Genomic DNA, 13,065 nt, shown 5'->3' with positions numbered 1-13,065 from the left:
GAGGTCACGTCATATCAAGTCATCATCATACTTCAACAGTTTCCTGGTGGACTGAACTTTCTCTGGACTGAATCTGAAAAAAAAAAAATTGCATCGACACAAATCATATCCCATTTTTTATTACATGTTGCATTTCATTGGCGTTATACATTGTGCAGTAGGGAGGTAAAAGGAAGCTGGTGACAGTGAATCCACCTGGTCCACTTGAATGAAGACAAAATAAGAGGTGAATGCAAATGAACGTGTGAGGGTGCATGAAGATTTTGGTTGTCTTCTCTGCAGGACAACAAACCGTGTGTTGTCACGCCAACAGTTAAAAGTTCAAACAAATGACAGCTTTCCTCCTTCTGCTTTTTGTGCTTGCCGATGTTACTTCTTGCCCCCGTTTTGGAAAATTTGTTCATAGGAAGGTGGCGGGTGGTTGCAGTACGATGGCGGTGGGGGGTAGGTGGCCATCATGTGAGTGGTGCTGGGCTGTGGCGGGTACATGGGGTGCGTCATGGCAAGCGTCGGGTCACCGGCCGTCATCCCACCGAAGCCTTGCATACTTCCTGGCTGTTGGGAAACTACACAGGGCAACAATATATGCTTGTGAGGAATGTAGTAGTTTGAATATTCATTATTACCGTACATTTTGGACTATAAGCACTGGGTTTTTTCATAAATTTTGAACATAAGTTTTAGCAGGTGCGGTTTATAGTCCAGTGCGGCTTATATTCCGAAAATTACGGTATATGCTAATATCTGTTAGCCCCACTACAGCGTTTTGCATTGTATGTTAGCATTTAGCAAGTGGACTACAATTGCTCTGCTGAGTGGCCATTACTATAATTTATTTTATTTAGATTAAAATAATTTTTACTCAATACTATTTACCCGGCGAGCTGACAGGGTGTCTGGTGAAGGACACGTTGAAGGCAGGCTCATCTCTCAGAGACGAGGGGTACATCCTTCGACGGATGAAATAGCCGGCCCCGCAGCACAACAGTACGCCCATCATTAGCAGCACCCTGGGACAAAACAATGTAGGCGGATGGAGAATGGAAATAAATGGTTGCAAGATGTTCTGAGGGTACTCACCAGAAGTACCAGAGTCTCTGGATGGACAGGGCTCTCACACAGCAGCGAGTCCCGCAGCAGTCCTCGTACGAGCGACATCTGGATTGACGGTGACACGGATAAAACTCAGTAGCAATCCAACAATGAGTGAATTTTTTGAGCTAATACGAGTTCATGGTAGTCAACTGGAAAGTAGGCCTTTTTAAAGTTTGTCTCGAATCACGGCACTTACATGAAGTATATTGGGTACCCGCCTTCAAAATACCAGCAGTACTTTTTGGCCTCTACGACCTAAAAGAATAAGAAAAAAATATATACTGTAAGATTCACACGCTACAACAGAGACAATGTTGCAAACAAATCTTGTGCTGGTGTACCTAATAAAGTGTCCACTGACTGTCTAATCATAACACCCTTCTGTATACGATTTCATTGTCTAATTTGTGATTAATCTTAGAGTCCTTCCAAACAGAAAAACGACCCCCCAAGCAACCTCTGAGCGCTCCCTTTTGCTTTCTGGAGAATCCAGAGTGCCGCTGCCTGCTGTCTGCTTAATTAACTGCCTTCCAAACGATCTCCCTGCGTGCTCATGAGACTGCCGACTTGATCAGATTTGCGAGAAGCTCAGAGTACTGAGAGGAGCCGCAGAAGAAGAACGGGGCTGAGGACGACCCAAGGGCCGCATTTGGCACTTTTACAGAGTCATGCCGGACTTAGCAAGGTCAAGATGAGGTCAAAACAAAATGTATATGGCGTGATTTCCTGATGATTTTGGAAATGGCTTGATATGACAACAGTGAACATTAAACTATTTTTAGTCATGATAGGGGAAAAAACCCAAAAAAAACATTGTATGCTCCGGGGAATAAAAGTAATTTATGTAACCGTTTTTGTGGAAAATATTGTCTCGGTCTGTAAAAGTAGCAACCTTATTTCACCCAGTATGAGATAAAAAAAAAAAACTGTGTGACCTTGAATTTGTTACATTCTGCAGCTTTCTGTTTCAGCCATGTCAGATCAACTTTTTTTTGTCCAGTAAAAGTTATTTTCATGATAGCTACTTCCTTTTCCATGTTCTAATTATAAAAACAATTCAACTCTGAATGAAAAGTTTTGATTTCACATTCCAGATTTTGTCACAATCCATTTTCCACATTTAGGCCTATTTGTTACCCGTTTACCATCATCAGGCTCTGTTCATTGTTTTGCTCCAATTAGACAAAGCGAAAAAACAGAGAGGAGGAAAAATGCCCCTCTGTGTGCTCCCGTGGGACAAAAATGACTCTTACACAAGCAGCCAATGTGCTCTACTGCTTTAAAAGCTGCTCGGAGGTTTTAGCCAAAGGACATTGGACGGGGTGGGTTGAATAGTTCAAATGATTCTACACCAAACATTAAGCCCTTGGAAGCAAAAGTGTGTGTGTGGTGATCCGGCTGCATGGCCTTTGTAGTTGCTGCTTGTGAAAGGCGTGTGATCAATAAGGAAGAAACACATTGCTCTGATACGAGGCCTCCCTAACTTGCATTCTACTCTTAGAGGATGAATATTCAATTATGGAACAGGAAAATAATTAGAGCGAGTACCGATACCAGCTGCCTTATTTCAAGTATCGGGTAAAAAAATAATGGTATCGGATATCTTTTATATTATTCAATCCTAGTCAAAGTGTTTTCTTAAACGAGAATTGAATCCATTTGTTTTCTGACCACTCTTGCTTGATTCCTCTCATCCGGTGCAATCTTGTCCCATCCATTTGGCATCCATTCACCCGCCATCAAAGCGATTTTATTGATCCCTGTTGACCGCACAGATCCCTGAGCCATTAGCGAGCCAACAAGAAACATTTGATTGTCAGAGTGAGCTGAAACAACACATCACCCACTGTGCTTAAAAACACAAAACAAATTTGTGACACTGCTTTAAGACTGCCATGAAAACAATACTGACCACTCACGTTTAATTGAGATCAATAAAAATCTTTCCTTCCCCAGTTGGAAAGGATGCATCATAAAGCCATAAATCGTTGCAGCCCTTAATCTATTGTGAATTTAAATTCCCACAGCAATTTCTGTGTAGTAAATCCTGTCCATACTTTTTAAGAGCTATCAAAACTGCAGAGCGTTTATCGTAAATGATGTTGCTCAAATGACTGGGATGCATGCGGCTCGAAAAAAATCTGTTTTATGCTTCAAAGAAGATAAGCAGAGAGAATATTCACACCATATACGGCAGCCTCTATATAACGATGTTCCAACTGGTCAGTGTAAATACAATATAACGAGAAGACAAACAACATTGGCCGTAAGGTCACATGATAATGTCATCAAGTTCTAAATATAGGCACAGAAAAGAAAGCAGAAGAGCTACCCAGTTATTCATTTCAAGTCTGAAACAATTATGGGTTACTTTTCCCAGGTCTTCTAAGTCACCAGTATCCTGTATTTTGCTTCGTTAGACAGGATAAGTTACAAATTAAGTTTGGAAACATCAATTTTCTTACATTTCCACAGTGCAGGAAAACAGCATATGGAAAAATACTGAAGTAATTATGGCAAAATACTAAGTCAAATCTGGTTTAGTGTGACAAAATATCCTGAGTCTGCAAATTGACATCTGACTTAAGTCAAACCACTGATCAAAGTGAACACAGCAGGCTTGATTCCGACCACGCTGTGCCTGTACATTTAAAATGGATGAGCTCAGTCAGCTGAGTGATGATAAAATAATAATGACTCAAGTTAATAATGAATGTACGAGTGTCACACATGGGCTGTAACGGAAAATGGGGACCAGGTCGTTACTGTCAGACCAAACCTATACCGCTTATGAGGAACTACTTTTATCTAAATAAAGCTCCTCAACTGACTTCAAAAGATTCCTGACACCAAGCTATCACTAGATGGCACCAAAGCGAAATTTTTATTGGCATGAGTGAAAAAATAGTGGGCAAGTGACCAGTCCAGGGTGTACCCCTAATCTCTCACCTTTCAGCACCAATTATTTGTGGCGTTCTGGAAACAAGCAGAGTGTCCATCTTAAAGTTAGAATAGTCCTTTTTTTGCAAACTGATTGACCAAAAACATGTCCTAGGTCCCAGTGATGTCCTAACCTGTCCTCTATGTATTGCGTCTTTTTTATTCTCAAATTAAATTATTATGATATGGCTTGCACACGTGACTGGAGCCTTGTTATTATTATTTTTTTGTAGCAAATGTAGGATTGAAAAGCAACCATGTCTGTCATACCGGGACAAAAATAACAACGTCGAGCTTGACTCACCTCTAGAAATAGCAAGAATGTCAAGGCTAAATCGGTCCGAGGATTCCTCATATCTCCACCGTAACCGCTCCACTGAATAGGCAGGCCGACGTGGAGGCTGAGCGCTTTCTTTATGGCCGTGTCGCTTTCATTCCTGCTCCCGGGGATCCACGGAGATCACATCCGGCCGGTCGGTCCCCCTGCACCACCACGGGAGTGCGTCTCTGGCGCCCGGCCGGGTACGGAGGAAGACAAGACAGCGTCGGTGAGGATTAATGACGAGGCTGGTTTGAAGCAATGGGAGCCTGCCTGCCTGTGTGATGCTTGCTTGCTTTCTTCCAGAAGCACGCCCCTTTCGCACCCTAGTCCCCCACCAGGCTCACAAGACGTTCCTTAATCATAAATTCCCTGACCAAATTGTGTGAGAATAATCTTAATGGTATGGACGGAAATGACACCACCAATCCCGATTTTTTTTCCCCATCTTTGTGACGTGGAAACAAGACTTTATTACAACAACAACAAAAACGTATAAAGAGAATGTCAAGGACTAAATTGGTACTAATGACTCTCAAGTAGAACGTTCAAATCACAACTAGGACAGAGGCGGTGTTAATTTGCCATCCCGTTGTGAATTTTGCATGGGAATAGCAGATGGTGCTGGCAAGAATGGGAAATTATAATTTAATCATGCATTTTGCGATGAAGCTTGAAGACAGACAAAATTGTAATTGTTTTTTTTTTTTTGTGTGTCTACACCCTCATTGCGGACACTAATAAGGGATGAATAATATCTCAAAAGCAACGGATGTGTGTTTATTGTGATTATTTATGTATATTGTGTCATGACAAATTTGTTAGTTTAATAAAAAAAAAGGCATTTGTTTACTGTACACTATTACTGGAATATTTTTCAACGTAATAAATATTTTTGAACTTGCGTATTACGTATGGCCATGGACGAACTTAACTCTTATTAACCTCCAATGCATGCAAGCTTGGACATTAAATGTCATTTCTTACTTTTGCTGCCACCCAGTGGTGACTGTGCGCAGCTCCTCCAACAACTTATTTGAACAGAAATAAAAAATATACATATACTCTAATCTTTTCTCCAGTTATCTTACATGCTTTAAATTTTCTGGGGGAATGTTTTTTTCATAAAGCAAAAATAATTTCCAACACATTTCGAATGTTTATTTGCAGTACAAGACATTCATGTACAAATGTTTTCCCATTTTATTCAAATGTTTACTTCCCACAACCAAAAAGTCTAGAATACTCACAGTCGACATGTACAACTCGAAAAAATATTTATTGGTTGCTTAGATTTTACCTTGCACTGAATGTTACACAAATACGTGACATGTATATTTAACAGAACAGTATGCTTAAATTAAATAAACAACCATTATGTACAAAAAAGAATTTGAAAAATTAAAAAAATGTTATTTTGTAAATGTAACACTTGCAAAACTTTCAATTGGGGCACCCAAAACAAATAAAAATACACCATGCGCCTGAATGTGAGTGCTGAGTTAAGATCTGCTTTAAAAAAAATAATAAGTCAAGATTAGATCAATCAAATAATGAGAAAGCTTTTCCTCTTTGTTTTAGTGTAAAAGCAAATCAGTGTATTTACATAAGAGCTTTTTTATCTGGCATTTCCCTCCTCAATGAGATAAAAAGAGAATTTTTAGCTTATATTTTTACTGATAACTTGTGGCAGATTTTTGAAAGAATTTTTTTTATACTTTAGGATTTACGATTTGAGTTTTTTGGCCAACAGAGGACGCCAACACCTTCCTTTGCCTGTTTGCAAATTCATTAAACACTACATGAGATAATTCCATTTTTTCCATCTACACATTGTTGCATCCCTTTTGTTATGCTTTTTAATTTCCCATCTCGCATCTTTTACTGAATGTCCCATTTAAAATTTCATAGACACTCGCAGAGATAAATTGGTTAAAACAAAACTGTCACTTTTGGGCCACAATGTTTTATGTTTGGTGTTTCTTTCAACGTCATTTGTACAGGTTCTTATTACATGTACATTTTGAAATGTAATAAAGATAGTATTCCTTGTGATGTAGACAGGGCAACTAATGAAAAACAGTGATTGATTTCTGATCATATCACCAATGAAGTAACATTAAATGTGTTAGGGCTGTTGGGGAAAGGAACCCAAGGGAAGCAAGGAAGCAGGAACAGGGTTCACTCAAGAACAACATTTGATTTAAATGAAACAAAAAGGCAAACGAGGCACTAATGCACATGGAAAACTAAGAATTCAAAACAACGGAGCAAAATAAACAGGAGCAAAAACTTACTTGGGTAGCAGACAAAACGTGACAGCGCAGAGCACAATGAGCCAAAGAGGGCTGAAGAGAAAGCAGGGAACTAAATACAAACAAAATGACAAACACCTGGAGAAGGCACAAAATGGCCGAGGGAGATGATTGGAAGACGCAATTGGGTGAGGCTGACAAGATCAGGTGGAAACAATAACCTTCCAACAAATATTGGAAAAAAAAATGTACACAAGGAAATAAACACCAAAGTCTAAATAAAAAGCAAATCCAAATAAGGGCATGACAGAACGGAAATGAGAGAACCCCTGAATATGAACAGCTCAATCACTCTTTCTACCTCTCATGGGTGCTGTTTCAGTAGATGAACTCCCCAGGAACCTCCTGGAGAACACTGAAGGGCTCCTCAAACTTGAAGCGTTTGGAGTTGGCCTTCTTCTCGGGGACCAAGGCATCCTTCTCGGCGACGGACGACTGGCGGCACTGGCCTAGGGTGTAGGCGGCCATGACGATCAGGTCCTCCGTCAGCGGACCTTCATCCGCCTCCTCGTCGACTCGGTTTGTGCAAGTCGTAGTCGTGACGGGACTTTCCGGGCTACTGCTGCTTGTGCTGGATGCATCCTGGACTTCTGTCTCCTGAGGGTCTTCGGGTTGAAGCCATGGGTGCTGGAGACACTCCTCGGCCGTGGCTCGATCCCTAAACGCAGATAGAAAGCCCATCTTGAAATGGGTGGAGAACAAAACGTGCACGTGACAAAAAGGATTTGGACTGACTGTGGCTGTTTACAGAGCAGAGTCTGGATGAAGGACACGGCTTGGTCCAGTTCCTGGAGCTCCTCCTCATCGTAGCTAACATTCATTTGGGAGATGTTGAGAAAGGTCTCCTGCTTGTCTTTGCCCAGGAAGGGAGACAGGCCCGTCAGCATCACGTAGGTCAAAACACCAATGCTCCTAAACAAGGACAACAATGGTGGAAAAAATATTTTTCCATATTGTGGGTTTTGTCCATGTACTCGAAACAATGGAGAGTCATGATTTTTTTTTTCTCACCACATATCTGTCGCTGTGCTTATGGGCTCATAATTTAGAATCTCTGGAGCTGTAAGAAGAGCAAAAAGAGTTAGCACCAATAATCTAATATAAATTCTAGTAATATAATAACCATCAATCTGGTTGAGTAGAGGAACTCCCACTCACCGACGTACTCAGGAGTTCCCATAATTTCCCGAAGCTCCTGATGGTTGCTGACGATACGGGACAGACCAAAGTCTACAATCTTAATGTCACCCAGAGGAGAGTTGCCGGTCAGAAGGATGTTCTGAGGCTGACGAAAACCCAAACAAGGTTAAATATTACTTAGATCCAGAAAAATGAATTTCACACTACTTGATCCACAGACCTTCAGGTCAAGATGGACAACGTTCCTCTGATGTAAAAAGGCGACTCCTTGCAGGATCTGTCTTAGCAGCCTCTTCACATCATTTTCACTGAAGCTCTCGTCTTCCTGATCGGACACACACTGGTTGAAGATTTCTCCTCCCGCAGCACTGGTTGTAGAAACAAGGAGATGATGTAAACATGCACCGATATGATGATAAATATAGAACACTCTTAATGGCTGATATGACAAAACTTGATGCCCACCGTGTACCGTATTTTTCAGTTTATAAGGCGCACAAAAAATTCTTTCAATTTCTCAAAAATCAAATCAGTCTTATAATCATATTTGGAAGATGAATTAGATTTATTTGCTGTACTGGATTACCTTAATATCCAGAAATGTGCCTTATAACCTGATGCACCTTATGGTTAAAAAAATACGGTAATCACCTAAAACACCGTTAATCTCCTATTTTGTGATAACCACAAGATGGCAATGAGTGGAAAAGGAAATAGGGGCAGGTTAGTCAGGAATAGACGATGGATCCCCTTAGGGTGCCCTTGAAATAGGCTCTATCTCTGAGGAAGGTGACGGTTGGAGGAAGTGGAAGGTATGTTTGGATTTAGTCAAGGTCAGAAGAAAAACGGTTTTGGAAAAAAAGACTTCAAAAATGACGATGGATGTAAAAATGACCATACGGCTTTTACTTTGAAAATATAATTATTTTTCTTGTATTCAAACAAAATATCCATCGACCAAAAGAGAAACGGACCCACCTCCCTATCACACTTTTTTTTCCAAAATGGGACACAGACCTCATTAATTCCTCAACTGGAAGGAAATTTTCCAATCAAGCATAATCAAAATGGCAAATACTCCAAACGTGCCGCCTGCATGCATGCTTGCTTTTTCCACAGAAGCAAAACGCTGAACGATGAATGACTCAATTAAAAATGATTATACGTAGAATGAACAATAGAGTTAGCAGCTACCCCACGGTAACAAAAGCAACAAAAAGCTGACTGGCCCACTGCCCGCGTGTTGCCTCTTGATGCGAGGTCACGTTCATACACTCGGAGGCCCCGCAAACTTTCAGTTGATTCGATTTTTGGTTGTCGCTCTGACAATATACACCGATCCCGAAATGTAGGAGTTGGGACGATGCCAAAATTCAGTTGGCCTGGAAAATCGGCTCTGGAGAATATTGACAAGTAGATTTGAACTGTCAGGCTGCTGGGGTTTTTTTTTTTTCCGCTCACGTGACCTCACTCTTTCTCTGGGCGAGGGGCCATGCTTTTGCAAGTCACGTGCACTTGCAGTTATCATCACAACTGGAGTTCGGCTAGCATGAATCTCAATTTCAATCTTTTCGGGGTTTAGCTTTAGCTACAGATGCTTAATTTTTATTAGATATATATTTGACTTTGACTTTGATTTATTTCTTTACAAATAGTCAATGCCAGCCAGAGAGACGACGGCATTGGAGCGAAGCTTGACGTTGGTGTCATGGGAGTGATGTCATCCATACGTAGAGGTCACAGAAACAGATCCATTGTAGGTCAATACCATCTAATTTAGTAGCTGCCCTCAATGTTGTGAACACCCTTCGACCCCAATTTGTGCATGTGTGCGTTGGCGAGGAGACAAAATGAAAATGACATGAGAAGGGAGGGAGGGATAAAAAAAAAGATGGGACCTTCTTTGGCGGCATGGACCATTAAAAGACACACACGCACACACAAACATAAACACACTTTCTTTCTCTCCATGGGAACCAGGTCAAGCATTGCCCTGACACGTCCAGTGAGATGAGATCATTGACAACGGGTGAATCTACTTACCACACTCAGCAAGATGCTATGTGTGTGTGTGTGTGTGTGTGTGTGTGTGTGTGTGTGTGTGTGTGTGTGTGTGTGTGTGTGTGTGTGTGTGTGTGTGTTGCTGATGGCGCTGGATGCATTGTTGAAATAGCTCGTGTTAGCTGGACCAAATCAAATCTAGCCCAGTTAGTATTGTTGACATTTCTAAGACCAAACCACTAATTGGTGCTTGGAATCAAAACAGGTTTTTACATCCTGTGTTGCCTTGACGTTATTTTGACGAGATGAAGTTTAGTTTAAATGCCGTATTTTTTAGACTATAAGCTAGATACTTACAATTCCAGGACCAGCACCATCTCAGAGGCCATTTCATAGACCTGATGAAGACTAACCACACGTTGACTGTCCGTAGCTAGCTCCAGCACGGCGATCTCGTGGATGATCTCCATACGGCAATCCTTCCCTTTTCGCCTCTTCCTCATAAACTTTGCGGCGTATTCTTGACCGGAACATTTCTTCACGCACTTTCGGACCACAGCAAACTTTCCCCTGAGGACAAAAAGACAGAGACATTTTTTTCCAGTACTTTCACCCTGTGTCATTTGACATGAACCCAATTTCTTGAGTCTGAAAAAAAAAAAAAAGTGGGATCTTGCTAACCCCAACATAAAAGCTGACATTTTTGTCACGACAACTGGAAACAGCAGATATACACCGCTGAGTGGTTTGGGAGACCAGGCCTGCTCTTTAGAAACCATCCTGGATGACCACAGCCTGTTCTGAAGCCGTGTCAGCACATTTCTAAAGCCAGCAGCCTCACTAACAGACTACACCCTGGTGCTTTGGGTTTTCTATGTGTCCGTGTAAACTAAGCTGATATAAAATGATCAAATTGATTTGTGAGCATGGCAGCAAGTCCTGTGCAATCTTAATTTGACTTTCTCAAAATGTAATTTTGTGCCTATTAAATAAAAACGCATGTGACCGCTATTATTATATCGCTTCGTGTCTTACGTGTTTGGAGTCAGACGAGTTGCAGGCGCAATCACTCAAAAGCTTAGTCTAGTGAGTAGCACATGAGCTAATACGCACCCAGGAAAAAAAAGCTTTGTGTCTTAACCATATGGAATTCCATTGTAGCCTCACATTTGCAGACTCTACGGAATGAGCTTGGCCACAAGCCATCTGGGACTCCACTGCAGGGGCAGAGTATTAGCTTAAACTACATCCTCAAGCCCAGCTTGGTAACCATCTGGTGAGTGTCGTAGGGAAGACTTGGGGAAAGGCAAGTTAATAGTTATCACGAGTGGCTGTGATCCAAAAAAAAAAAAAGGGCTTGAAAATGTGACCCAATTGATTTACCAATTTGGTTTTTGTTGAAAGACTTTTGACTATTATGATATTACGCTAATAATATGTATCTGAAAATGTACAGTGGGATTTTCGGGATTAATCCGTACCAAAAAGTCTGACTAAAATCGTAATTATACAAAAACTTTATCATTATTTCCTTCCCAGGAATTCATCCAGTTGACCAATATTACTAAAAAAAGTGTTTTATAGGGAATAACGATACTTGCAAAAATCGTATATTCCGATTTGACGATTCCGTGATCTTCGGCGACATTTGAACTTGTGTCAGATGACTTGCCGACTACAATGGCGTAGTATGCGGAGTGCTCGGGCACTGCAGATCAATGTCACCTTTTGATTTTGATTTGGTAGTTAAGCTGAGTCACAATGTCAGGTCATACGATGCAAAGCCTGACACGCGCCCGCCCGCCCGCACACGCACTCAATCAGTCTTGCAGCTATTCAAAGAAGAAACGGACTAGTGACTGATTTAACTTGAACTCAGCCAACAAATCTTATCTGAAAGGTTACATTGAGGTGAGCTGAAAAAAAAGAGTCAATTCACACCAACACTGTGACTAAAGTCAGTGTGGGTGATTATGAAAGAATATTCCACGCAGGCCTTGTGACTTCATTAATGATCATTACTCAGAAGAACTGAAATATGTACAGGAATTCATTTCACTAAACTGTAATCCAATAGTCAGGAGGTGTTCTTTTTTTTTAATCTGGTGACAGACCACCCACAGTGAACAATGGAAACATAATGAAATCAATCAATACTTTCAGGATTTAATCTATTTTGAAGTGCTTTGGAGGGGGGCGGGGGGTTCTGGTGACCACTGAGTCTACCACTGAGTCTCACAGGGGTTAATATATTTTAGATTCTTACTAACAACAGTTAGAAAGTGGCTGGAAAAAAAAACCCACAACTCTGCAGATGCATAGAGGTCAGATAAATATGGTTTGGCATGAGCATTGTTTTATAGTGCTGGTGCAGCTGTTGTGGTAGCTATGCGTGCACACATGACAAAATGATGTTAGCTGTTAAAAATAAAAAACAGAATGACAAACAAACATGTTGACGCTGATTCAAACTTTGCAATGAGGCACCTGGAGTAACTCCTGGAGCCATTCAATTGCTCCATTAAAATGCAATGATCATAAACTATAGGCTTCTATGGCCAAAAATATTAATTAAAAAAAAAAAGCACAAATATAAATAATAGTAGACACAAAAAATATGGATTTTAATTAACCAAAAGTGACCACGACAGAGATAGAAATGTACTTTTTCATTGTATATAATCAGAAAGAAATCACACCCTTTGCAAGTTTCATTAAATTTGCATTAACGGTTTTTAAAGGATTATTATTGAGGAATTGATCTAAATTAAATTGCCGGAGGGTAGTCTTACCTTCCAAGTTCTTTGCCAGGTATAATGGTGTAATGGTCGTTGAAAGGTTCGTTCTTGATTACGGTTGTAATTTGATTCAACAAGCCTCCAACGATTGTGCTCTGGATCCGATCGGCCGGTGGACTGTGCTGGTATTTGGTCCGATCGACCGTCTCCACAACGGCACTTGGATATTCGGGGATCATGGCGTCCTTGAAAATGAAAATGTTAATTATATCAAAAGAGGTCACTTTGAACTCCTGTGAAATCACTCGGTCAGAAGCTAAACTTGCTGAATAAGCAAAAGACGCGATAAAAAGCAAGTAAACATTTGTCCTAAGGAAAAATTCTGGGGGGGAATTTTAAATTAATTGCAATGTTTAGTCAAAAGAAATTAAAAAAAGTATCAAAGCATCTCATCGTGCTGGAGTTGTCAGTCCGTTTCACTCAGCGAGTGGTTGTCAACTGACTCCTCGGGCTGAGA

General features: G+C 40.8%; 2 protein-coding genes across 2 annotated transcripts; both read right to left on the bottom strand.

Moving 5' to 3' along the window:
• Positions 1-103: 103 nt before the first annotated feature.
• vopp1b (VOPP1 WW domain binding protein b) lies at positions 104-4,776 on the bottom strand. Its single transcript, XM_049749524.2, has 5 exons — positions 4,340-4,776; positions 1,292-1,350; positions 1,081-1,158; positions 877-1,010; positions 104-566 (listed from the first exon to the last, which is right to left on the bottom strand). The coding sequence occupies exons 1-5, from the start codon at positions 4,388-4,390 to the stop codon at positions 370-372; spliced, it is 519 nt and encodes a 172-aa protein (XP_049605481.1). The 5' UTR covers positions 4,391-4,776; the 3' UTR covers positions 104-369.
• Positions 4,402-13,063, bottom strand: stk17a (serine/threonine kinase 17a). The gene is made up of 8 exons (XM_049749513.2): positions 12,603-13,063; positions 10,168-10,380; positions 8,030-8,177; positions 7,828-7,954; positions 7,681-7,729; positions 7,405-7,581; positions 6,652-7,327; positions 4,402-4,542 (listed from the first exon to the last, which is right to left on the bottom strand). Exons 1-7 carry the CDS (start codon positions 12,785-12,787, stop codon positions 6,988-6,990), a joined length of 1,239 nt encoding a protein of 412 aa, XP_049605470.1. The 5' UTR covers positions 12,788-13,063; the 3' UTR covers positions 4,402-4,542; positions 6,652-6,987.
• Positions 13,064-13,065: the final 2 nt, after the last annotated feature.

The sequence above is a fragment of the Syngnathus scovelli genome, chromosome 18, assembly GCF_024217435.2.
Source record: "Syngnathus scovelli strain Florida chromosome 18, RoL_Ssco_1.2, whole genome shotgun sequence".
Lineage (NCBI taxonomy): Eukaryota > Metazoa > Chordata > Actinopteri > Syngnathiformes > Syngnathidae > Syngnathus > Syngnathus scovelli.
Note: the sequence above shows the minus strand (reverse complement) of the source record. Positions and strands in the feature narration are given on the sequence as shown.

Coding starts and splice junctions, on each gene's coding strand:
- vopp1b (XM_049749524.2), bottom strand. CDS start 4,390: ATGAGGAATCCTCGGACCGATTTAGCCTTGACATTCTTGCTATTTCTA. Junction 1,011..1,080: donor CAGAGACTCTGGTACTTCTG/GTGAGTACCCTC, acceptor GTTTTGTCCCAG/GGTGCTGCTAATGATGGGCG. Junction 567..876: donor ACACCCTGTCAGCTCGCCGG/GTAAATAGTATT, acceptor TGCCCTGTGTAG/TTTCCCAACAGCCAGGAAGT.
- stk17a (XM_049749513.2), bottom strand. CDS start 12,787: ATGATCCCCGAATATCCAAGTGCCGTTGTGGAGACGGTCGATCGGACC. Junction 10,381..12,602: donor CCTGGCAAAGAACTTGGAAG/GTAAGACTACCC, acceptor TTTTGTCCTCAG/GGGAAAGTTTGCTGTGGTCC. Junction 7,955..8,029: donor TTGTCCATCTTGACCTGAAG/GTCTGTGGATCA, acceptor GGTTTTCGTCAG/CCTCAGAACATCCTTCTGAC.